This window comes from Rhinatrema bivittatum, chromosome 5, assembly GCF_901001135.1.
Source record: "Rhinatrema bivittatum chromosome 5, aRhiBiv1.1, whole genome shotgun sequence".
Lineage (NCBI taxonomy): Eukaryota > Metazoa > Chordata > Amphibia > Gymnophiona > Rhinatrematidae > Rhinatrema > Rhinatrema bivittatum.
In genome coordinates this window covers 92,198,089-92,225,559 of record NC_042619.1, presented here as the reverse complement: position 1 = coordinate 92,225,559, position 27,471 = coordinate 92,198,089, and the positions used below count along the sequence as shown (strand labels likewise).

The 27,471-nt window shown below is 44.5% G+C and overlaps 1 protein-coding gene across 1 annotated transcript in view; it reads left to right on the top strand.

Moving 5' to 3' along the window:
* USP12 (ubiquitin specific peptidase 12) overlaps positions 1-27,471 on the top strand; it is a 211,656-nt gene that overhangs the window by 82,864 nt on the left and 101,321 nt on the right. Inside the window, exon 2 of the mRNA XM_029602576.1 lies at positions 17,415-17,495. Coding sequence (XP_029458436.1) covers positions 17,415-17,495 — 81 coding nt within the window. The remainder of the gene's footprint in view (positions 1-17,414; positions 17,496-27,471) is intronic.

The following is a 27,471-nucleotide window of genomic DNA, read 5'->3' as shown; positions in this document are numbered from 1 at the left end:
TGAAACATTTTTTCATTTGATGGCCGTATTTACTAACAAGTGAAAGGCAAGGCGATAGGGGCCACAATGGCCTCTGACATTGCCTGCCTATATGCTGCTTCTTTTGAGGCTGAGTTTCTTTATAAATCATGTTTTAGCCCTTTATATTTACATGATTATGTTATATTGATGCTATTTTCCTAGTTTGGAATGGTACCATGATACAGTTTTTTATGTTCTTAAACTGACTCAACTCCTGTAACTCCCATTTACATTTTTCTGGGGTCATCCACCATTGTCAAGTATCGTTTCTAGGTATTCTGGTCTCCTTACATGATGGTTCTTCCTTTACAACAATAGTTAGGAAACCAACGAACAAGAATACTTTTGCTGTCATTTTCCAGCTTTCATCCACGTTTGCTTTGGGAGAACATTCCAGTTGATCAATTTTTCCATCTTCGTCTTGAGATGAGTTTCTTACCCAAGCTCATGGCATGTTCAGAATTTTCTCAATTGAGAATGTCCCTATTGAGTTATTAAATGCATCTTTAAATGCACACTCTACATTAAACACAACCTCCTTTTTACCAAAACAGTGGACAATGACGATGTCATCACTTTCATGCTGCTCTACTAAGTGTCTAGCCAACATATTTGTTCCATGAATCGCCAACATTGGCCCTGTCTATTCCCACATCCTGTTGTGGAAAATCATTTACGTTTTGCTTTTCGCCAGGACTGGAATTTATGTGATTTTTTTTTAGTGTCCTCAGAATACCATGCAGCTTCCTGCATGCCCCATATCTACTAAAGACATGGTCCCTGCGGCCTCTGTAAGACTTGGCCTTTATCTTTAACTTTATCGGTCTTTACTCACCCTGTTTCTGGGAAACCATTTACATTGCACTTTCCTCTGATTGTTCCATTATGGAGGTGGTTTACATTATTCATTGCCCCACTTTCTTGTTTACGTCAGGAAAACTTCTCGTCGTATCCGCACTCGAATTTATGAACACTGCATTTGTCTTCAACGAGAAAATGCCCCTCTTGAAAACACTGACAGGATGCTCAGCACTCATCCTCTGATCTCCGCTTAACTGTCAGTGAGGTTTGCACTCTGTCTCCACGTGGGGGTAACTTCTCATGCTTTTTACCTTAGCACGAGCAAATGTGAATCCACATTCTTAACACAGTCTCTCCCTATGAACTTAATCTCGGTATTGATTGGTCTGTATTTTTATGATCCTTTTTTTGTTGCATTTCACTCAACAATGATAAATAAGTTTTCACTGAGTAATTATTTTTGTATTTGTATTCCTGTATGTTATAATTGCTGTGTTCTTTTATCTTACACACGGGCCGATACAGTACAGTGCAGTGCCATTTAATATGCTTTCCTAAGATTTCTGACTGTTAACCCACCATTGGACGTGCATTTTCCCTTACCCCTTATTCAGTAAGGGGCCAAAAATTAGCGCCTACCCAAAGGTGGGCGCTAATTTCTTCAGGCACCGGGAAAGTGCACAGAAAAGCAGTGTAAACTGCTTTTCTGTGCACCCTCCGACTTAATATCATGGCGATATTAAGCCGGCAGTCCCGAAGGGTAAAAAAAAGTTTAAAAAAAAAAAAAAATTGAAGTCAGCCCGCGGCTGTCGGGTTGAAAACTGGACGCTCAATTTTACCGGCGTATGGTTTCCGAGTCCGTGGCTGTCAGCACGCTCGAGAACCGATGCCGGCAAAATTGAGCGTCAGCTGTCAAACCCGCTGACAGCCGCCGCTCTGGGCTAGAAGGAGGCGCTAGGGACGTGCTAGTGTCCCTAGCGCCTCCTTTTGTCTGTTTCTACCGCCGGGCCTCGTTTAAATACTGAATCGCGCGCACAGCCAAGTGGGCGTTTGCCCGCTCTCCTGTGGACTTTACTGAATCAGCCCGACAGTATTTTATTTTGGACCATTATTAACTCATATTTGTTGTGATGGATAGTTCTGACTCATGTGACCTCACTATCACGTGACCTTCCTTGGAGTGATTTTTTTTTTTTTTTTAGTATTTAACCTCCTGTATCTGCAACTAATATCTGATGTGCCATTTAATATGCTTTCCTAAGATTTCAGAGACTTGGAAAGTTGTTGTAAATTTAATATTAGTCATTGTCAAATGCCATATTAAATTGTCCCTGTATTAACTTATGCTTTTATTTTATTTTACTTTGTAACCTATGGGTCCCTCCCGACAGAGTTTTGTCTGAAACACGGCCTGTATCGGAGATCTTTGACTTTGGTTACTAAAGCATTATGATGTGCTACTTCCATCTAAAATTTTAAATTGAGTTCTGTAAACCTTAAATTCATGATCAATGTGATTTATTATCAGTCCTTTTGGTTATTTATCTGTGATTTTATTGATCTGCTTTTCCTTCTCCTTCTTCTGCCTTGAATACAGGCAGTAATTCATATCTTCTGTTAGTTGTGCCATTCAAGACCAATACAGTAACTGGCATCTCTGTAAACTGATACTCTGTATTTAGGGACTTTGGTTTTCATTTTTTTATTTTATTTTTCATGGGAATTTTAGTGCTATAACAAAAAAAACATTAGATATGCCATACTGGGTCAGACCAAGGGTCCATCATGTCCAGTGTCCTGTCTCCAATAGCAGCCAATCCAAGTCACAAGAACCTGGCAAGTACCCAAACATTAAATAGATCCTATGTTACTAATGCTGGCAGCAAGCAGTGGCTATTCCCTATTGATCAATAGCAGTGTATGGACTTTTCCTCCAGGAACTTATCCAAACCTATTTTAAACCCAGCTATACTAATTGCCTTAACCACATCTTCAGGCAATGAATTCCAGGGCTTAATTATGAATTGAGTGAAAAAGGATTTTCTCTGATTTGTTTTAAATGTGCCATTTGCTAACTTCGAGTGCCCCCTAGTTCCTTATATTATCCAAAAGAGTAAATAACCGTTTCACATTTACCCATTCAAGTCCTTTCATGATTTTGAAGACCTCTATCTGTTTATTATAATAGTCATTTTTCCACTGATTATTTTTTCTTATAGCAGTGACATTCCCAGGGGAAATTAAAATAAAAACTGAAATTGAAGATCCCTACTTGTATTGCACCAACAGAAATGATGTAGTTCATTGAGCCTTCGAGAGCCCACAACTCCCATCTTCACTTGCCCTCTGTCAGGTCTTTTGCTTGCTGTGCTGACAAGCAGCCAGATGTTGAAAGAACTTGCTAGTAATGTTTTCCCTTGATACTGCCTGCTTGTGTCTGCTCAGCCTACATAGGGCTGCAGTTCCTCACCGTGCACAGAGTTGGCGTTTCTTTGTGCTTTTATGCAGGTTGGGCGTTGTGCAATTTATTTGGAGGTTTCTGAACGCCTTTGCTGTCACCCTATCCACCTGGGGGTTTCTCTAGTAGTGCACTGCTGTTTCATGCCTGGAATGCTGTTCAGCATTGCTTAGGGGCACTCTGCAAGACTGGGAGCAGAATAATGATTATTAATACGTATGCTAAACGAAAACTGACCACTCTTTCTTTTTCTTTTTTTTTTTTTTTAAGGTAGCCTTTTATATTTGTCCAAAGTAGCTTTTTAAATTTGTTTGAGAGGAGGGGGGGGGGGGAATTTTGGTCATGAGCTATGACATTCAGAAGAAGAAATCAGGGACCCATATTTTTCTGTTTGTAGCTGCATCTTAAGTTTTCCAGGTTAAGGTTTTCAGGCTTAATTCCATTGTTATTGACTGCTGCACCTTCCCCCTCCCCCCCTTTTATTTTTGTGAATTTAGAAAAATTAGACCTTCCCTAACGATGTATGCAAATGAAGTCCGTGCACCCAGAGAGTGGTGCTATCCAGTTCCAAGAGTTCACATGGATGACCAGCGTGTGTGCAGTCCTTTCGTACATGTTCGGTTTCGTTGTACAGACATTACCATTTGGCCGCACGTGAGCAGCAAAGCTGCCTCCTCCCACCCCCCCCCCCCCAAAAAAAATATTTCTGTCCAGTCAGGACAGCCTGCCTTCTGCGTGCTGATCTCTCATTGATTGATGCACGCTGCAGTTGCAGAGAAAGGTAAGACTGAAGATGGAGTATTCTGGACACCTTTTTTTTTTTTTTTTTAAAGGAGGGAGCAATTTTCAAAGGGATTTCTATGGGCAAAGGGGTGTATACCCTAGGAAAAGGGCCTTTTAAAAATTGCCCCAGGTCTTCAGTGGGAGAAAGAGTTGATGCTGTGAGTGCGGGCAACATTGGGGGGCAGGCCCAGAAAAGCAAACCATGGGGGATTTCGTTTTGAAATCCCTGCATCTGCTTCCTACTGATTTAGCCTGCACCCTTTGCACCTGTGGGCTAAATGTTCCCCGTGGCTTCGGCTCGCTGCTGGTGGATTTTCAAAGGGAAACTGTGAGGAGTCTCCCTTATTGAAAATCGGCTTACAGGTTACCTGCGGATCTGCAAGTTGCCTCCAGCCCCAGAAAATTACCCTGTTCTACTTCTTCAGAAAGTGTAGAACACTATCTGGTAGCACTATACAAACCCTGCAACAGAGTCCAGCATTCCCCTCCCTTCCCACCAAAACAATGTCATGCATACTGTCTGGGGCCGGAGTGGAGAATCAAAGATGGAGCTGGAAAAACTGGAGGTAGGGAGGAGAAAAAAAAAATTCATTTCTGCTGAGCGGAACAGGTTATCTGAAAAAGACACAATGCAAGGAACTGCAGCAATCTGAATTTAATATATAGAAAAAGTAGAATTATGTCCTCTCCCTCCTTCTTATACAGTGAAATTTATTGTTCTCTTCCTTTCAGTCAGCTTTCTATAGCTTGAATGGGCAGCACAGATGGCAAAATCTAGTTCCACTCTTCTCTGTTTGTTTATTTTTACAACCAACTTTTGCTTCTGAAATTCAGGGTGGAGTTCCTCCAGTTCTAGAAGCAGCTGCTGTGATTCCTTTGTCTCTTTTTTTTTTTTTTCTCTTTGCCCTGTGATAAAAGCACAGCTGTTCGAGTGCTCAGCCTGCATCCCTGCTTACATCTTCCCTCTATTGTCGGGTTTCTGCTTTAGCAGTGCAAAAGACAGCTGAAGTACACATACAATTGGTTTCTTAAAAAGGGAAATATTGAAAAGGGATAAGGTAAGAGTATGGTGGTGAAACCAGGATTATAAACGGGATGAGGTCATGAAGTCTTAAGCCCTCTAAACACAGTCAGTTTTGACGCAGTTCCTTGCACTGTACATTCTTTAGTTGATAGTGCTCTTCTTGGTGGAGCATCTTGGATATTTATAAACAACAAAAATATTAAATTCCTGGCTTAAAACCCACCTCTCCAAGGTTGCTCTTAAATCTTAAACCCTGGCTCTTCCAGATTTCACGCCAAAGGGTTGTCCGATATGTAGCTTTATTTGGATGGAGACGTATTCTTTATATATTATGCCCGACTCAGGCCGAGTTTTGCCCGCAACCGGGGCTGCCTCAGGGGCTAAAACACAAATAACAAATATAACTCAACAATACAGGACATACAAAAACATAATTTAAAATCATAATTAAATATACATACAAATATAATGGTAACATATAAAATGAAACAGCTTATTGGGAACACATATAGCTACAACGCAAAATAGGAAAGCATGAATCAGAGGACAACAGAAGTGGCGTGATATATGATTTTACCTGTGTGCTGTAAATCATATAATGTATATGAATATGATATCACAACAGTCTTGTCAACTGGTCTGTCTGTAAAGATGTACATATAAGAAATTAAAAATATTATTTAAAAATCCAAATATAGTTAAAAATAAGAAAGCAGTTTAAAAGATTAATAATAAAAAATCATAATGAAAAAGACGTATTTATTTACCGCGGTGTTGCTTGTATGAAAACTATTAAACAAATTTCCATTTGGTTTCTGACTTAGGTGTCATGCCCACGGCATGAATTAAAGAAACACTTGTTCTAAGCACTATAGAATATGAAAAGTCAATAACATTTAAAGGGCAAATTAATACACCGTAGACAAGGCATCGGACACGATTAGCTGACTGTGTTGCTCTATAAAAACCTAAGAGAACACACGATGTAAAATGTACATTGGGATTTAATTAAAAATCAAAATGACCCATGTTAAACTTACTTTTAAGGTGCTCAGATTGAGTGTGTTCAGTCTCCACTCTAATTGCGAAAAGAAATGTAAGAACCCAGTGAATGTTTAAAACGCCAAAAGTGCTGCCAAAATCTGTGTCAATCAAGGATGGGGGGTGTGGCCAGAAAATGCCCGTATGTGACAGCTTAGAATCAGTATGGAACGCCGTGTAATGAACCAGATCGAATCGGAAAGATTCTTTTTTATTTAGGCTTTTATTTTCTATCCCCATCTGATCAAAAGTGATCATTAATTGATTGTTTTTTAACTGTACCCCCTTTTATTATGCTCCTGTTTTTATTCATTTATGGTTTTTATGGGTTACTTTTTTAACTTTCTATCTTTTATCCCGATTCGACTAAAAGTGACCAATTTTTAATAATGCTCCAATTTCATTTATTATTTTTTTTAACTATGCCCTTTTTAATAATGCTACTGTTTTTCATTTTTGGCTCCTTATTTATTATTTGTCAGGATCCAATTCGATCTGGGTCATTACCGCGGCGTACCATACCTATTTTGTTGCCCTCACGGCTTTTTTAGATAGCCTACCCTCTTGTTTCGTCGGTTCTTCCAGATTTCAGCCATGTTCACTGCAATAGATACATTTTCTGAAACCTCTTATTTATTTTATCCATAGAAGCATAGCGACATGGTAGCAGAAAAAGATAAGGCATATCTAGTCTGCCCATCCACACCAGCTACTCAGCTGTATAATCCCTATCCCTCCGAGATCCCCTGAGCTTGCCCCATACTTTCTTGAATTCAGACAGATAACCGTCCTTGGAGGCTGTTCCATGCATCCACCAATTTCTCTTTAAAGAAATATTTCCTTAAATTACTACAGAGTCTACCCCTTTTCACTCATATCCCATGACCCCTTGTTCCAGAGCCTCCTTTCCGTTGGAAGAGGCCCACCTCTTGTGCATTGCTACCTTGGAGATATTTAAATGTCTCCATCATATTTCCTCAATAATGCCTAACCTCTAGGACAGTGGTTTCCAAACCTGTCCTGGAGGACCCCACAGCCAGTCAGGTTTTCAGGATAGCCAAAATGAATAAGCACAAGGGAGATTTTGATGCACTGCCTCCATTGCATGCAAATTTATCTTACATGTATTCATTGTGAATATCCTGTAAAGCTGACTGGCTGTGGGTCCCTCAAGACAGGTTTGGGAACCTCTGCTCTAGGGTATAGATGTTTGGGTTTTTAAATCTATCCCCATATACTTTAGAATGGAGACCAATTGACCCATATTGGTAGCCACCTTCTGGCCTAGCTCCATCGTGTTTATATCCTTTTGAAGGTGCGGTCTCCAGAACTGTAAATAGTATTCCAAATTATGTCTCACCAGGGACTTACACAGAAGTAATATCGCCTTCTTGTTTTCTGTTGACCATTCCTCTCCCTATGTACCCAAGCATCTTTCTGCCTTTTGCTGTCACCCTATCCACCTGTTTGGTCACCTTAAGATCATCAGATATGATCACTCCCAGATGTTGCTCTTCTTTTGTGCTTAGAAGAATTTCACCTTCTATACACTATTGCTCTCTTGGTTTTTGTAGCCCATATGTCTTTTGTAGAGTATAAGCCAGGAACTGTCTCTTCTTATATCTGTACTGCGGTATGTATATCTAGTAGCACTGTATAAATGATTAGCTTTGATGACATTCTTGTGCAGTTTTTTATTAGCAGGTTGTCAGGATTCACATGTAGTGGTCCTTGCCTTTTGTAAATAAATTGTGCCTACTCATAAATAATTTATGATTTGGAATGGTAATGATCAGGCCATGGGTTGGTGAATTCTGGGAATTTGGATGTGGTTCCTTTATATGTCATTAATGGGCTGCCCTTCAGCAAGTCTCTTTACTATTCTCCCTCTCTTTCTCTCTCTGCTTAAGTTTTTGATCGTGAATGCTTTGAGGGAGAAATGTGTAACCTTTTGTATTGTGTACACTTACATTGCCACATAAAGAACAAAAACGAAATAATACTAATAGGGAGGTTTTGCATTCTTGCAGGTTAGTCTCTTTACGGGGGCTGCCTTATTCTGAAAGCGCTGGGCGATTGGCAGTAAAGTTGATTACTGTTCTCATTCCTCCAGCTTTCCATCCACTCTGTTGGGGGCTGTATGTCTAAAGTAGCTTTGGCCATGTGCTTGTGGAAAAATTGTTGGGCATCGCTTCTGCCAGCCTCAAAAGATGCATTTGCTCTAACCTAGATGTTTTCTGACTCTGAAAGCATGTAGCTTTGATTTATCCTCAACTCAGCTGGGTCAAAATCATTGTTAAAAGTGAAAGTTTTGAACCAGCCTTGGAAGGCGTAACGTCTCATTTAGAGCAGTGTGCATGTTTGCCAGTGTTTGCCACTTTTATTTGGAGTCTGAGATACTATCTTGTTGCTGGCTGTTCCAGTATGTCAGTGGTCTATTTTCTAAGCCAGTCTTGGAATATCTTCTGAGTTTTTTCATTAACCTGCTCATTTTTCATTAACCTGTGTGTGTGCAAGTACACACTTTTTAGTTGAAACTAACTTCAGATAACTTGGCTTTATTGAGCCGTACTATAGTGTATGTGTGTGTGTATAGTAAATAAGAGAGGGTTCCCCACCTTTTTTGGGAATGGAGACCCCTTTTCAACTTCCAAACGTCTGTGGACCTCCACATGAGTCTCTTTAATTTTTACTTAGTTATATGTCATGTGGAAACATATTCATGTAATAAAGAAATAACAATATACATACCAGAATCATTCATAATGTATACATTTCAATATTAAGTAATGCTTACTAATATAATCTGGTGAGGATGGACAGAGAGAGATTGGTGGGGATGACCAGAGAAGAGAGAGAGAAGTGGAAATGGATAGGGAAGAGAGGGACAGTTGGGGAGAGACTAGGGGATGAATTGGGAAGAGAGAGAAGTGGAAATGGATAGGAAGGGAGAGAGACTGGTGGGGATGGACTGAAGGAAAAGACTGGTGGGGATGGACTGTGAGGAGAGGGAGAGAGAAACTGGTGAGGATGGATTGTGGGGTGAGATACTGGGGATGGACTAGGGGAAGTGGGACGGGGAGAGAAATTGATAAGGATGGAGTGGGAGGAGAGGAGTGGGAATGGACTGGGGGAGAGAGAAAGCTGGGATTGACTGAGGAAAAACGACTGGTGGGATGAACGGGGAGAAACAGATGGTAACAGACTGGGGAGAGAAACTGGTAGAGAGAGACTGAGGGGTGAGAGAGACTGCTGGAGATGGACTGAGACAGGAGAGACAGTGGTTGGGGTTGGACTGGGGTGAGAGAGGGAAGATTGGTAGGGATAGACTGGGAGGTGGAGAGAACGTGGTTGGGATGGATTGGGGAGAGAGAGAGAAGTGGAAATGAACTTGAGGAACTGGGAGAAGAGACTTGGACGGGGAGAGACAATTGAGGGTGGACTAGGGAGAGAAGTGGGAATGGATGGGGAAGAGAGAAAAACTGATAGGGATAGGCTATGGAGAGAGAGAGACTGGTGGGGATGATTTGGGAGGAGAGAGATGGGAATGGACTGGTGGAGGGAGAGAAACAACAGGGGTTAGACTGAGGGAAAGAGACTGGGGGAGACTCTGATGACAGACTTGGGGAAGAGAGACTGGCAGGGACAGACTGGTGAGAGAGATGAGGGGTTGGATTGGGATGGGGGGGGGAGAGAGACCTGGGGAAGAGACAAAAACTGGTGTGGATGTATAGTGGGGAGAGAGAGAATCTGGTAGGAATGGACTGGCGAATGAGACAGGTGGGAATGGATAGAGAGACAGAGCTGGGGAGAGACTGAGGGGAAAAAGAGAGATTGGGGATGGATTGGAGGGTGAGAGACTAGACTGGTGTGGATGGACTTTGGAAAGAGAGACTGATGGGGATGGACGGAGTGGAAAAAAGGGATTGAGACGGGTGGGGAAGAACTGGGATGGGAAAGAGAGGGACTGGTGGATGGATTGGGAGGGGGAAAGAGACTGGAAGAGGAGACAGATGAACTGGTGGGGATGGATAGTAGAGGGGGACAAATTCTAGGGGGAAAGACAACTGTGGGGAGACTGAGGAAAAAAGAGAGAGATTGGGGTGTGTAGAGACAGGACTGAAACTGGTGTGGATGGACTTTGGGAATGGTGATGATGGAATGGGAAAGAGAAGGAGAGCCTGGTGGGGATTGATTAGGAGGGGGGAAAGACTGGAGGGGGAGAGAGACTGGTGAGGATGGATGAGGGAGAGACAGATGAATTGATGGGGATAGATAATAGGGGTGGAAGAGAGTCTAGAGGGAATGGACTGGTGGAGAGAGCAAAATGGGACTGGATTGGGAGAGGGAAAAATACAGCTGGGGAAGGACAGAGGGGAAAAAAAGAGAGAGATTGGTGAGGATGGACCAGGGTGGGGGGGCGAGAGATGAGGAGAGGGAGAGACTGGATTCAGACTGGTAGGATGAACTGAGGGAGAGAGAGAGTGATAGAGATGGCTGGGGGAGGAGAGAGAGAAACTGGTATAGCTGGAATGGGGGAGGGAGGGAGCAACTGGGAAGGGTGGATTAGGGATAAAGAGAGAGTCTGCTGAGGATGGACTGTGGGGATGGGTTGATTGGAGGGGAGGAGGATAGAGAGCAAGAGACTTCTCGGGGAAGAAGGAATGAGGGGTATTTGAGACAATCCCACATCACTAAAAGGGAAAGGTGGAGAGAAATATGGTTCACACCCCTGATGTGGTACCTTTTTCTTTTCTGAGGACAAGCAGGATGGCAGTCCTCACACATGGGTGACATCATTGGATGAAGCCCAGCCCGGAACTTTGATCTCAAAGATTCTAGGCCTTTCAAATGCCATACTGAGCATGTGCAGCTGTAGCTATCACCCTGCCCCCTACGCAGAGTTCCTCAGTCTCTTTTTCTGCGGAGCTGTGTGGTCACGGTATTCAGCTTTGCTCTCTCCTCACAGTTCTTGTTGTGATTTTTCTGGAGCTGCAGGTGTCTTTCTTTCTCTTTTCCTTAGGGTAGTTTCTTTTTTTTTGTTTTATATTTTATTTTTTCTCTTCCTTTCAACTTTCTGCCAGCTGCATGGCAGGCCTTATTCACTGGCAGAGTCTAATTCTATTTCTTAATAAATAAATACTGCATCTGCGATTTAGTTTCTGTGGGCAGGATTTTAAAAAGGCCCGGCGATGCACATAAAGCCCCGGGATGCGTGTAAGTCCTGGGGCTTTACAAAAGGGGTGGGGCCGGGGCCAGAGGCCTCCGACAGAGCGGCCATTGCTGCTGTGTTGGAGGATCGCGTGCCGGCAGGCTGCCAGCGCGCGCAACTTGCGCCTGCCTCCTAAATTTTGGGGGGTGTTAGAGTAGGGTATGGGGAGGAAAGGTTAGGGGAAGGGGTGGGAAGGTCAGGTTAGGGGGAAGGGAACGGGGGAAGGCAGCGCGGCTCAGCGTGCACAATTGTGCACTGTGCCGACCCCGGCGCGCACAAGTTATAAAATCAGGTGTAACATGTGTGCGCGCCAGGTAGCGCGCACATGTACGCCCACGCGCAACCTTTTAAAATCTACCCCGTGTCCTCTCATTGCTCTTTCTGTTTTTGTGCCTTTGTCTGTTGCTGACAGGACTGACAGAATGCAGTACATGGTTGATCTGTATAGGCCACTGAGCCTGGGGACTCGCCTGAGTTCTACCTGGGCAGGAGTTTCATGTAGTTTCACAATTTGAGCGGCATCGATGGTGGACCACACTGTTCCTGTTGGGGGGGAAAGCTCATCCTCCCCACATTCTAAGGGACTAGTCTCCAAGGGCAGGAGCTCTGGATGTCGTAGCCTCCTCTCTTGCTTGCCAGTGATGCTAGTGCAGTCTCCTTGTGAGAGAGGATGAGCCGGAGCCTAGGCAAGCAGTGATGCTGCTGCACCTTCATTGATATGCCCAGTAACATGGTCACAACTTCATCGGGTACCAAGACTGCCATTGAGCGCCATGGGCATCCTTGATGCCATAGAGGTGCATGACTACCCTCGATGCCATAAGAGCCATCGACCATGGGCGCCATTGAGTGCAATGCATGCCGTTGATAGCTCTGACTGGGGGTGAGACCCGTTCCATGCCGTAGGTGTTGGCAGATGCCGTTGTGCACTGTAGATGCCATGGGCTCTCAGTGCACAAGAGGAACGGCATCGACCCAAGCGTCTTGAGCGCCAATGGGGCTCAATGCAGTGTAGTAGCAGCACCGACTTCTAGCATCACAGTCCGGACCGTGTTGGGGTCCAGGATTGCCATCGAGCTGTATGGTCACTCTTGACACCATTGGAGCCCCCTCAATGCCATGAAGGTGTGTGTCAACCCTCAAGTGCCATGGAAGCCCTTAGCTGACAGGGGATTTGGGCCTGGGGTGACTGCGACACTGTCAAGTGCCGGGGTTGCCATCAATCCAAGTCACCCTGGAGCACCAAGGCATCCAGGGTGCATCATGGTCTGGTGCCCTCGAGGCCATTATTGCGTTCGTGCCTATTCTCGCCCTCGCTCCACCCTCTCTACCTTTGTGGCGACTCCATTTGGCTCTGATGGACAGATGCTGCCACAGCTTCTCTCTGCCTCTGTGTCCCGGAGTCCTCGGGCTGGCTTGACGCTACGGATCCGCCATGTTCCTGATGACGTAAGGACACGCACGCGCTCCAGACTTGTACCGGCAAGGGCGTGAACCTCGGGGGCGTCCCCCTGTAGTGACGTCATCTGCTTCCAACATAAAATGTTTTTGTTTGCAACTACAAATTGAGTTAGCAAGGAGGAATCTTTCTCCGCTGCTCTGCCTCTACAAACTTATCTAGGGTTACCCGCTTCTCGGGGGGCCCCGCTTGCTCTCTTCTTGATTTCAGATACAGACGGAATCCGGTACTCGCTCCACGAGGGCCTACGTTCCTGAAGACTCAGAAGACTCCTATTGCCTGGAAGCAATCGCAGACGTGAACACTGTGAGTTCTATTCAGATAGGAACCGGTACTCGCTCCACGAGGGCCTACGGTCCTAATCCCAAAGACTCCTTTCTGTCTAAGACGTTATCGCAGGTACGGATATCGTGAGTTATTGCAGATAGGAACCGGTACTCGCTCCACGAGGGCCCATGTTCCTAAAACCCTTCACAAACTCTCTTCTTTCTCAGAAGATATCGCATACCTATATCTTATGGATTACTATTACAGATTGCAGATAGGATCCGGTACTTGCTCCACAAAGGCCTATGTTCCTCAACTCTCCTAAACTCTTCTATTCCAGAAGCCATCTCATACACAGTTATTGTGAGTTACTATTTCAGAATGCTTACAGGAACCAGTACTCGCCTGTGGCTCCTGTTCCTGAATACTGAAGACTCTCTGTTGCATAAGAGGACATTACAGACATCTACCATTGTGAGTGTATCATCCACTACTGGTTATGTATCCAGCATATCTTGTCTACTCACCACCTGTAGTCTCTCTCTACAGCTCAGTAACTCAGAGATCGCTATTCCAGTATCTGAAGGACTTCAGCCCTGCCGAGCACATCAGCTCACTACTGCCGCCTCTGGTGGTTCTACTTCCAGTCTAATAAGGAACTATCTGTGTTTGTCTCAATACTCCAGCCTAGCCGGTGGTTCCTCTCAGGATCTCCTCTTGGGGGCGCTGTCACCTGCCATCGGCCCAGGGATTCACCATTTCTACTAAGTGTTCATTCCTTACACTAATAGAGCGGTATTATATCATCTACCACTCTGTGGAAGCTAACCACATTAGTTCACAATTCTGCCCACGGAGTATCATCACTGTTACTCCTTTTTCAAGGGATCAGATCCATAACAGATTGCTACTTCAGTATATAGATTATATTAAGTGCTAACTCCCTAGGGGATCTGTCGCAGATTGCTCAACTCCAAAGCAGAATTATAACAGAGTGCTAGCTCTTTCATTCTACAGGAACCAGCGCATACCAGGTTGCCAGCTCTGCCCTCCTGGCGGGGTTAGCCATATCAGACTGCCAACTCCTCCCCTCAGAGGAGCTGGTCGATACGGACTGCTAACTCCACCCTCCTGGCAGGTTGAGCCACAACAGTTTGCTAACTCCTCTTCCCAGAGGAGCTGGAATCTAATAGATTGCTAACTCCGCCCTCCTGGCAGGGTGAGAAATAACAGCCATCAAGTACTGGGGGCGCCAACTAGCCCCTTTGTAGTATCCAGAAAGGACATCGAGGAGCATCAAGGTGTGCTATCTATGGCGTACGGTCGTTGGGTGCTGTGTAGGCACTTATGCTCTCAGGTGCCCTGAGCCTGTCATTCAGCGCCAAAGGTGTTGGGATAATGGGGCACTGGAGGCCCCACGGGGCTTCAAGCACAATCTGTGCTGTTGAGTACTCAGGTTTCTATTGAGGCTAGCATCAGCCATAGGTACTAGCACGGACAACTTTGAGCCCGTAGCATCAATACCCTCAAGCACATAGCTGAGCCTACAGGAATCATTGAGGATGCTAGCCATCATCAGTTCCTTGCTGCAAATATATATAATCATGGCCTTGGGTATTGATACCTAGGCCAGGCTGCTGGGCAGTCTGTTCCAAGATCAGACTGACCCTACCCTGGTACCCTTGGATGCCAGGTTAGTAAAGAAATCCTGTTTCTACAGAGGGTTGCACTTGTGGCATCTCTGCTTTCTGTCTCTTGGTGGAGAGTTTATTTTATTTAGAGGTCTTCCTCGGGGGGGGGGGGGGGTAACTCCCTATCAGCAGTGCGTTGTTTGGTTGGGCTTGATAAATCAGCTTAGTGGTTTTTTCTTATCCCTGCAACCTCGGGGTCTGCATCCTTGTATTCTTTGCTCCTTCCGACTTCTGATCAGAATGTCAGGGGTGGGAGGTGGTGGAGAAAAACTAGAGCATTTGTGTATACCTGCAGAGAATAGTACTCCACCTTTTCATATTGCACTTGTTGACCTAAGTGTCTCCCTGCTGACCTGAGCTATCTTGTGGACAGGATGGATAGGCCTACCCTTGACAGGATGGAGCATGGGTGAGCTTCAGGCCTAGCTTAACTTCCTACTTGGGGAACTTTAGGTAAGCGATCCCATTTCAGGGGTTGGCTTTCATCCCCTGACACTCTTGATGTCTGTCCTGAGTTGTCAGATCTGCCTAGTACTTTGGCACTTAAGATCTGACACAGACCTGGCCGCTGTTGCCTCTTCTTCTTCCAAGTGTTGCTTGGGTTTTTCATCTCATGTGCCAATCAGCCAAACATGGGCACACTTCTGCAAATACATTTTGTCCTTCAGATGCAAGTGGGCTACAGTTTCTTTCTGGAGAGCTTTCTGGCCCCAGTTGGTTTTTTGGTTGCCTTGGGACACCGAAGGAAACTGTGTAGTCTTCGTCCAAAAGTTCTTCTCTTAGTTGATTCTCTAGGCCTTTTCCTCTATCCAGGAGGAACTAGATTTACTTTGCTAGTCAGGCTTCACTGATCTAAAACCCTGACTGTATTAGTCCCATGAGGCAAAGTATGCATCTTGCTGCACTTCGCATCATGCCCCTGCCTTAGGCACCTCTGCTACGCATTGGAGTATTTGTGTCTCACTCTCTTCTATGGTTTTCTTCTGTAAAACCCAACTCTTTTCCCGCCTAGACCCATTTTGGGGTCAGCTGCCTCACAAGCAAATGGGAGAAAGGTGGTACTTTCAGTACTGTGGGATTCCCCGCTTCATCCTGTGCGGGCAGCTTATAGATTGGGAATCTACCATCCTGCTTGTCCTCTGAGAAAGCAGAATTACTTACCTGTAACAGGTGCTCTCCGAAGGCAGCAGGATGTTAGTCCTCATGAAACCCACTCACCTCCCCTGGGAGTTGGTTTCTCAATATATTAGCTATATCATGGACTGAGGGACTCTGCCTAGGGGGCAGGGTGATAACTACAGGTGCACATGCTCAGTAGGGCATGTTTGAAATGCTAGAATCTTTGAGATCAAAGTTCTGTGCCAGGCTCCATTTGATGATGTCACCCATGCTATCCTGGGAGAACACCTGTTACAGGTAAGCAACTCTGCTTTATCATTTTTTATTTCTTTTTTAGAAAATTACTCCTCCCTCCTGCCCTGCTTTCCCTTGCCCATGGCCCCTTCTCAAGTGCTGTAGCCACCCGCCCTCCACCCTGCCTGTTTCTATGTCTGTTTTCTCCTGCCTGTGTCCCCTGTCCTTTGTCCCTTTCCCCATCCTCTCTTTCTTGACTGCCTTCCCTTGTGTCCTGCTTTCCCTCACCTGTAGCCCCTTCCCGACTGCTCTGCCCCCTTCCCCCATGGCCCCTTCCTCAGTGCCAATGTGAAGAGGTGGGCAAATAAATATTTTAAATTGTTTTACCTGTGTTGGGGCACTCTAGGTGCCCAAGCTGGGTGGCGGTGATGGCTGTAGGATGGTCCTGGCCTGGGTGCAGTACATGCTTTTGCAGCCGGGATTCATGCCCCATTGTGGAGGTGACTGTTAGAGGAGAGCTGGTGGCTGCAGTGAAAGAAGCAGAGGTCAATCCAGTGAAAGAAGAGTAGTGAGGCTTCCGCGGCAAAGGAGAGACAGCTGGCAATGTAGAGACAGGACAGAGGATATTGACTGTGGTGCACCTACGAACCCGGTAGTGAGGTCTGGTTCATGGTGCCAGCCAAGATTGCTGCTGCGGAGCAAGGGAACGTAGATGAAAGGTCAGGGAAGGCTCCCGCTGCTATGCTACAGTCCGGTGAGAGGGGGGGGGGGGGGTCACCTGGCAGTAGGGGTGAGTGTGTGGCACTGGCTGAGATTGACAAGGAAAGGAAAGAGAAAATAGGGGAGCACTGGGGGGATCTCTCACCGCTGGTTAGGTCTCCTGTCAGCAGTCGGAAGGACTGGACTCTCCATCCACAGTGGCACTTTGTCGTGCTCCTCTCAGTACTGTATTTTTTTTCCCCCTCAGCTGCACTTGCTGCAGACCCACCCACGATGGTCTCATGGACTCCCTAGGCGTGTGTGGACCACAGGTGGGGGAACCACTGGTATATAATATACACACGCACACTATGGAATAGTTCAGCAAGGCCAAATTAATAGAGGTTGATTTCAGCTATAAGTTGCATGCTACTCTTTTTACAGGAGAGCTTCGGCCGCCATTAAGTTTTGTTTTTTTTTTTAATGCTGATAATTTGCTGTTCATAAGCAAAGTAGACTGTATTTGTGTTGCTTATGTATTCTGAAATGAGGTCTAGGACAAAAATGTTCAAGTAAATTCTAAGATATTATGTTTCCTTTTCTAGGGCGCCAATGCCTCTGCTTTAGAGAAAGAGATTGGACCGGAACAGTTTCCAGTCAACGAGCACTATTTTGGTTTAGTAAACGTAAGTTTTAGCCATCATCAGATTTTTTTTTTATTTTTCATACAGACCGTACTGAGCTAGAAAATGAATTTATTTTTTTAAATAGAAGTGGTATCACAAGCTTTGAATAGTTTTATTGTTACATTTTTTTTTTAAAGTGGATTATTATTGCTTTTACAGCACTTTTGATGTTGGAAGCTTATTGTACTAGGATTTGAGAATTAATGGGAGGCTCTTTCCGCCTTACAACTTGATCGTGTTGCGTTTGGATTTATTTTTTACAGCGTTGGGGAGAGAGAGGACATGCTGCTCTTTCTTGTAACTCCTTTTCCTGCTCAATCTTCTTGCACAGATCTTCTGTATTTAAGCTTGTATGCTGTGTATTTGAAATACATATTTGTATTTTAAGAGTAATCTATTTATTTGTCATCCCCCTACTTTCCAGAGTTCTCCTCCCTTTCATCTACCTTAACTTCTGTCTTCAATCATGAACTTTTAAGTTTTGACAGTTCTTAAAGCCTTTGAAATGGAGTTTTGTTTTTTTTATAACTCTTTATTCATACATTTTTCAACATTCAAGAAGACACAGAAGAGGGATGCAATACAATACACTCAGCAGCAGAACCTAGTACACTGCTAAATCCAGAGTATCTATCACCAAAAAGGAATGACTCAGTGAGAGGTGATTATCCAGTTACAACTGAGAATCAGAGAAAAATGGAAGAGAATATATTTAGGTAGAGACAGAGTTCTCTAGATAAGAATGATAGGGATCCCAGATGGCTCAAACTGCTTGAGTTGGAGCGCATATCGAAGGTCAGCAATGTGACAGACTTGGCGCTGGCAGTACTCAAAGCTTGGGATCCTCTTCCAAAAAGTAGCAATAGTGAAATGGGCCGCTAAAAGAATTTGGCTCACCAGACACCGAAATTTCCTCAGGCCTTCCCACCTCCCAAGCAGGCCCATAAGGGGAGCTAACTTTATAGGAACACCATTGATGTCAGCAATGACTGCAGCCACTTCACGCCAGAAATCCCTGACCCCCACACAGTACCTCGTTCCCCACAACCCCTCCAGCAGTATGGGCTGTAATCAGGAAACACAGTAGATTAATAGACAGGCGTTCTATATATTCTGTGAAACAGCTGGACCATTAATTCAACTCGTCGTTGGCAGAGAGAGCTACGATGAGCTTTGACCATATTATTTTCCACTCTGGCAGAGTGAGAGAAGTACCCAAATCTTCGTTCCATTGACGAATCAAACTACCAGAAGTGATAGAGCCAAATTTCGCATGAAGCATCCCCCAATACACTAGTGTTATACCCTTTATAAAAACATCAGGGTCCGAGAAATAACACTGCAGCCAATTTAACTCTTCTAGAGAGACCGTTAAGTCAAACAACTGAGAGAGGGCAGCACGTAGTTGCAAGTAGTCAGCATGAGTATTTGAGGGGAAGATCAAAATCAGAGCTGAGGGCTTCAAAAGTAAGGAACTTCCCATCTTCCCAAAGCTGGGCTAGGCTAATCAAAACACACTCTCTCCAAGCTTTCAACTCAGGAGCAAATGTAAGGCTCGATTTCGTGGTGCTGCCATAAAGGAAATAGCTTCCCTAGTGAACCCCAAATATCCCACAACATGTTCCCAGACCTGCAGCATGTGGGCTGGCAGCGAACTGCTCCTAGTTACTCTCCTGCGAATCGGGGAAGATTAGGGCCCAAAAGGGAGTAAAGCAAGATCCATCTCGTCAGATTGGGACTGTTCCAGGGACTGCCAAGCGGCACCAGCATGCCTAAACCATACCTTAAGTGGAAGTAAGCGGGCTGCCCAGTAATAAACCCTTAGGTTGGGAAGCGCCATCCCCCCTTATTTTTTAGGGAGCCACAATTGGCTTAACTTAATGTGTGGATGTTTATCTCCAGATAAATTTTGAGACAAGGATGTGCAAATTGTCAAAAACCCTGACTGGAATATCACAGGGAACATGCTGAAGACAATATAATAGTCATTTTTATTAGATTTATACGCCCCACCCAAGAGATTAAGTCCACCCATTTTTGCAAATTTTGGCATATATCAGCGAACAGACTTTCATAGTTAAGGGCATAAAGATGCTTGGGGTCTCAAAATATAAATGCCCAAATAGGTGAACCCATCGTGGACCACTCTGAAATTAGCCATACTTACTGGGACAACGTTACAGGGCCCTATAGATTAGATTTCCAACTTGTCATAGTTGACTTTGTACCCAGAGAGATTCCAAACCGTTAAAGGGCGTCAAGTAACGCAGGTCCTGATTCTCGCGGATTAGACAGAAAGAGCAGGACATCATCCACATAGGCAGGAGCATACTATATCTCTGTATCAAACCAGAAACCAGTGATGTCCTGCTTTGCTGAGTCCAGACCACTAGGGGCTCGATGGCCAGGTCAAAAAGAAGTGGAGAGAAGGGACACCCCTGCCTAGTACCATGGTATATAGAGAAGAAAGGAGACAGTACCCCATTTATCAAGAGTCTGGCATTAGGAGCTTCATACCTAGTGCTCACCCACTGCACGAGTCTATCAGGGAGACCCATTTTCTTGAGGACTAAGAAGAGAAATGGCCAGGAGATAGGATCAAATACCTTTTCCGCGTCAAGTGATATAATGAGCCCCGTTTTCCCCAATTTCTGGGAAAGATAAACAATGTTAAATAAGCATCTAGTGTTAACTGTGGACACTCACCCTTTGACAAACCCCATCTGGTTAAGGTGAACTAAGTAGGGGAGCATACTTTCAAGATGAAGCTGCAAAAGCTTTGCAAGTATCTTTAAGTCAGAGTTTAGCAATGATATTGGATGATAGGAATCACAATCGGTTGGAACTTTTCCAGGTTTATGAAAGAGAGAGATTGTAGCCTCACCCAAACCCCCCAAAGAGACCCCCTTCAAGCTAGCACTATTGTATAGAGAAACCAAAAAGGGGGCTATGTCCTCCAAATATTTCTTATAAAAATCAATGTGATAACCACCAGGACATTTTCTGGCTGGGAGGGCCCAGACTGCCATTTGGATCTCAAGAAAAGTGATGGGCTCAACCAGCATTTCTTTCTGGGCCTCACCCAATTCAGGGAGATCTATGCTGTCCAAAAAACTCTGAATATTTCCCTCATCTGGCCTATCAGGGGCCGAGTAAAAGTCCAAAAAACACTGTATCATTAAGCGCTCAAGCTTGCACGGGTCACAGAGTTAGTTAGTCCCTCAGGGATACCGAGGACTGTAATTTGCGATTTCCCTTGCCTCTCTTTCACTGCCCTGGCTAACAAAGTCCCCGCCTTGTCACCATGTTCGTAATAGTTAACCTGATAAACTTTGAGGCTCGCTTTATTTTCACCATTTCTAGAGAATGAAGCTCTTGTCGGGTATGTTCCAATTTGTACGTCTCATTCTTAGAGTCCCGCTTATGTTGGGCTTCCAACCAAGTGATATCAGCTAACAACGAGGTAACTTTTTGTCTTAGCTCCTTCTGGAGGTGGCTGGTAAAGCCAGTTTTTTGCCCTCTGAGATAAACCTTAAATGCTTCCCAGCAAAGCACAGGTGAGTAGTCAGCAGGAGGGTTATGTTCATTAAATTCACGCACTGTCTTTTTAACCAAATCTAGAAATTCCAATTTGCCCAGAAGGGGGACGTGTTTAACCTACACATTGGGGTACGTGGTCTGTTATTCACAGAGCAGAGCAATAGGTCAACAGAGCTGTGATCAGAGATAGTAAAAGGGAGGATGGCACAGTCCCCTGTCCCAGCTAAAAAAAATTAGGTGTACATAAAAAATAATCAAACCTACTATAGGATTTGTGCGGGGAGAGTAAAACATATAATCCCTATCAGTGGGGTGAAAGTGACGCCAAATGTCTAGTAGAGACAAGGAGGAAACTAACTCACTACAATCAAACTGGTACTGTGACAGGAGAGGGCACCAGAAAATCTGTCCAGAAGGGGGGTTCATACAAACATTTCAATCTCCTCCATACACAATTTATTATAGCCAAAGGCCACAACAGTGTCCAGCAACCTCTTTTAAGGGCATCCTGGTCGTGGTTGGGGCCATACACATTCACTAGGACAAATTTATCATTATACAGAGAGCAATCAAGGGTAACGTATCTACCTTCTGGATCGCATAATGACTTCAACACACAAGCTCTCCAGCTACTGGAGTTATATGACGAGTAGTAAACGCTACCCACCCAACCACTTTTCAATGTCTCATGTTCCACATTAGATAAGTGAGCTTCCTTCAGGAAAAGAATGTGAACCTGATTATAGCTTGCCCATTGTAAAATACATTTCCTTTTAACGGGGGACGAAATACCCTTAACATTCAAGGACTTAAGTTTAAAAGCAGACATTAAAGAGAGAGAAGATAGGCTCAATGGGGGGGTCACATATCCGGGACAGAAAGAATAAAAACACCTCAATTGACCTAGAGCCCTAACAAGTAACCTCTGGGTCCAGGATAAAAATGCCTCCAACCAGTAAGTCAGCGGATTAAGATAGTGACAAGAGTGCATGTAAACAAAAGCAGTTGAAACTAAAGAAAGTGATATCCCCACTAGCCAAGTAGTGAGTAAAGCAAACCCTCTTACCTCTATTAAAGAATCAAGTTACCATATCAACCCCCCAACCCTACCCCAACTACCAAATAGAAAACCCCTAACCACCCCACCCTTAAGGGTAACCCCACAAATCCAAAGGGTGAACAACTGGAGCCCACCCCGGTGGAAAATTTAATCAGGAACGGGGCTCCAGTCTAAAAACAGCCACCAACCCCCCCACCCCATCCCACTCAACCTTTATCAAAAAACCCTTAACGAACCTCCTCAATGACCACAAGAACGCATTCAGAAAAATGAAAAACTGGATTGACTCATGACAGTGTAAGAGTTAGCTAGGAGTACGTCGTATGGCATCCTTGGTAAGGCCAGAAAAAACAAGCAATAGCAAACAGGGCACGCCCAACATTGCAAACAAAATGAACAGCAGCTTGGAAACAGATCAGAAAATGAGCACTCCCCATCCAGACCACATTGCAGTGCATAAAGAAAGTACATGTGCATATAGATGGCATACCGAAGAAGCCTCTGCAGCTGGGACCCTTACTCGCTAAAAATAAAAATCACAATGAGCATACTAGTGAAGGGCGAAAAGCAAAAAGGCCCAATGTAGTGATCACTGGTAATCGCCACTGCAGAAATATCAGAAGGAAGTATTACCCCATAGTCTGACAGTGTCGTGGAGCCATATAGTAAGTTTAACAGACATAAAGTAAGAACATGAAAAACTGAAAAAGAAGGAACTTCGGTGAGCAACAGTACAGTCCAAATAAACCTTTCTGTCTTAACTCTTGCAGGGCGCTGTAGAGTAGTGGAAACTCAACATATATATACTGCCAATCATTCATGGCGCATCCGGCGGGTAAGTGCGATGCTTGATATCAGCCAGGAGCTGTTCCACCTCCTTCAGAGTAGAGCAGACGACCACCTTGTTATCAATGGTGACTTTCAGCTTGGCGTGATAGAGGATCATGTAAGCGAGGCCCATGTTGACGAACTCCCGCTTCACAGGCCCAAAGGCCTGACACCGTTTCTGCAACTCTGGTGAAAAATTGGCAAAGATCATTATCCTTGCCTCTGCATGGGATAAAGGTCCGGATTCTCTGGCAGCAGTGAGAACGCGTTGCTTATCTTGAAAGTTGTGAAGACGCACTATTAACGCAAGCGGAGAGCTTCTTTGAGCTGGCATAGGTGCAGCAATGCAGTACACCAGATTGATTTTAAGGGCACCATCTTCGCATGATATTTTAAGTAGCTGGGGAAGCCAACGGGCCATGAAAGCAACAGCATTGCGACCCTCATTTTTTTTTCTGGGAGGCCAATGATGTGAATATTGTTTCACCTCGACCGATTTTCTAAGTCATCCGTTTTCTGGACAACACATGTCTGCATGCACTCCATTTTTTTCCACCTTAGCATTCAGCGACATCAGCGAATCTTCGAAGTCCGAAATTTGGGTCTCGCCCTCCTCCAATCTCCCTAATTGGTCGCGCACAGTATCCACAAGCTGGGCGATTTTTGTCCACTATCACCCCTATCTGGGTGTCCAAGTATGAGGTAATCTTAGCAGTAAAAGCCTCCAGGAGGCCCTCGACTTTATCTGGGCAAGCCCCGGGCGTCACAGGGACCTCGTCCATCTTGCCCTCGAGTTTGGGCGCCATTGGCTCTTCGTCTCGCTCCGGATATTTGCCCCATGTACCTTCCTTCAGGGGCTTCAATTTCCTTTCCGCTCAGAGCACCAATATGGAGCCTTGTAAGAGATCCTTGCTCATCATTTCAGAAACAAATTAGTGGTATTTTACAAGATTTAATCAAAGAATTAAGAGTAGACACCACAGGAGCTCAGCAACAAATGTCCGTGTGGCTCAGAGCATAACTAGAAATCCCCTTGTTTTGTTTTTTAAATATTTTTACGGAAGTGGTCTGTCCATAAATAGCTCCCGTGATTAGGATTGTCAGCTAATTGGTAGAGTCTGTTCCAGTCCTGATTTAACCCCTTTATACATGTGGAAATGTAGCTGTTGTTTCCCAAAGAAAAGCGGGATTTTCTCTCTAAGCCTGAAGGGGGATAGTCCAGCCTGGAACAGCCTCTCTTTGGGCTGCCCCAAGTTCCTATAGAAACTTGCAAGAGCCTGTGGTAGGCTGCTTGGAAGAGGAGGCACGCTGTGCTTTAAACAGAAGTTTGCAAATGTATAAGAAGTATTTAAACTGCCACAGCTTGGACTCAGACTTGAAAATAAGAGGTTGTAGAGACTAAAAGAAGGAAGAAATAGAGGTCCTTTTAAAATATTATTTAGTGTAAGGGACGGTATCAGTTTAATTTGCATGTACTGGGAAAATGTGGTACTTTCAGCATAGACCACAGGACCACAGCGTCAGGAGTCCAAAGACGCTATAGAATGATAGGGGCCTCATAAGAACGTAAGAAGAGCCGTGCTGAGTCAGACCAGAGGTCTATCGAGCTCAGCATCCCCTGTCTGACATAGGCCAAATCCGGATACTAGGATTATACCTGGCAGATCTCAAAAAGTAGATCCATTTCTACTCAAAAATAATGAGCAAGTTACACACTTGAAAATCAAAAAACAATCTTCTGGACATTGTTAATTAAGGAAGGATTAAAGTAGCATTTCTAGCAAACTTTTTTTTTTTTTTAATAGTTTAGCTGTCAGATAAATCATTAAGGTGCCCCTTTTTGGGCTGACCTGTAGTTCATTATAAAGGAGATGTTAGTATTTAAAATTGTGAAAGCTCCTAATTGGCCAGTCCTAAAGCTTTTGAAGGAAAAGTAAATTGGGCTGCTTCAATGCCACTTCTGATTTCTACCTTTGGCAAGAGTCACTGATTCGAGAAATGCAGGAATATTGTGTGGATTCAGGGAAAGAAATTAAGTGGAGGGATGAGAAGAACTTCTTTTTTATTATTATTATTATTATAAAGAAGTATAACCCCCTTCCCCCCCAAAAAAGGCAGGAGATTTAGGAATAAGACCCAAAGGAGGATGCAACACAGCCAAGCCTGATATTGTGAGTAATCTGCCTGGTACAGCTGCTTTAATCTTAGATTGGCTTTGTAATTTACTCCTGTGGACCTGACTGCAATTGCTTGTCCATCATGGGCAGTCCCAGGGACTGAAGACCGCTTTGTCCATGATGCCAGTCTGGTAGTAAAAGCCACTGATCCTGGCAGGAGATGGCCTCCCCTTTCAGTCCTGCCCAGTAACGAGCACGGGGGAGAGGGAGTATATCTCGCCTGCTTAGAACAGAGCTTCTTTTTTTTTGTTTTACTTTTCTTTGTATTATTATTACTAATATTATTATTATAGATAGCATGGAACTGAAGATCCATCAGGATTATTTTGAATGTAAAAATGTTTTGCAGTTGAGCTTATCTTAAAATTACTTTTTTTTTTGGAAGGCAGTGTGCTTGCGTCAGTGTGCCAGAAAGATGCATTGCATTAGTGCTCGGGTTTTTTTTTTTTTTTCTGTAAAAGGAAAAATTACCCAGAAAGAATCTATTTCTAGGCATGAGAGAGAGAGGGCATTTTTGTTTAAAGCTTTGAGTTTTCTTTTTACTCATTTTTTTTTTTTTAAAGGAGAAGGTGTTACTGTATTCTTTTGCTTTCCCTCCTTTTAAATGTAGAAATAAAGGAGAACACAGCCTTGCTTAGCCTCCTTATGATGGTCATATGATGTGTTTAAGAATTATGGTGGATGTATCTTTTTATTAAGACTTTCAGGCCGATGCAATATAGTGCGCTCTGCTGAGCGCAAGGCTTTACATATGCTTGGACGTGCATCTAAAACCTCTCAAGCAATAAGGGGATTAGTGCGTCCAAACCAGCACATGTCTAATAGCGCTCATCACATGCATATTCATGTTGATGAGTCTCTTAGTTATTATCCTCCAATGCAAAAAATTGCTGCTTGGCTATGGAGCCCATTTTAACGCTGCAGATTTAACGCCTGCCCACCTGTGGTAGGGAAGGGAGCTCTGGCCAAGCGGTTGTAGTCGCACAGCCAGCTTCTCCTGGGCGCCTGATGCAGAGCACTAGGTATGCACAAATTACCCATTGCGCGTCCCTATTAGCTCGGCAGATCATTTTCCTGTTGCATTGCGTACCCTGGACAGAGATGGATGTGCACGCACCCAGTTTGGCTGCACGTTTTTTACGCGCTGATATTTCATTGGCCTGTTTAAGCAATGAATTGGGTTGATAGTTTGAATAGGACTTAGAAGATCAGTGGATTCGCTGCAGTGCTGCGCTGGTTGGCAGGGGAGTGTCAGCTGAGAAATCTCAGGTTAAAAGATCTCTGATCACGTGGACCATCGGTCACTCTGATTCACCAGAGATTTTTCACACATTGAGAAGACCGGCTGTACTCCACTCTGTGTATTTAATTTTGTCCCGGCACGCTGCCAGCATATTGCAGTTTAATGGGTTTGTTTTTTTTTTTCCCCTTGAATTAAAAGTTGTGTGAAATCTGGGAACAAGAATTGGAATCTCCCTTCCCTCGTTATCTCGCTTTCACTCTGCACCTCGCTTTATCCAACTGAAATTGGGCAGCCATAACTATTAGCTTACTTTCTATCCCCTAGGGAAGCTGCCACGTTGTTGAGGTACCGGAAACGTTCTGCTAAGCTATTTACCTCTGTGGTGACTGCATACATGTTGTTTTTTTTAACCCGATTTGTCTTCGCCACTTTTGAACTTTCAGTGTAATCGTAACCTGTCCCTACTGTGCCCAATGTCATTTATAACAGGGGCGTCTGAAGCTGAAGAGCCCTGGGCCTTCATTCATGGTCGCCAGTGGGGGGGAGGCAGGGATTTCCCACCCCCGTCCCTAAGTGAATTCTTCTGCCCACCCCAGAACAACGTTCTCTGCAAGGAGCCTCAGATTTACCTTGGAAGCCACCACGTGTATACCCTAACCCCTCATCTCTAGGAGTCACTGATGTGCAATCCCTCCACCTCCCCAGGGACTGCGAATGCTGCCTTTGCAGCAGCCCAACTCTGTGCTGGCCCAATGAGTAGAAACCGGATCCCCAAATCAAATCGAATTTTATAGTGCTCAGTGCTGGCTGCTTATCTTCCCTTAGGTAATTTCTGTGTAGAAAGGAGCTAATTTAAATAATATGCTTAGTGGTAGTCTTTAGAGGTGCACATTGGGTCTTAGAGTACCACCAACCCCATTTCCTGAAACTTTACTTGTTCCGTTTCTAGCCTTCTGTACGCATGTACCTTCAAACGTTTCTTTTTTCCACTCAGAGCATTCCTTTCTCCCTTTAAAATAAATGACAGTACATAACGTTTTGTTTTTTTTGCAGTGGATAAACATCCACGTGCTGTTGCATTGTGCTCCGCCATTTACCCCTCACACAGGTCGATGCAGAAAGGTGCGT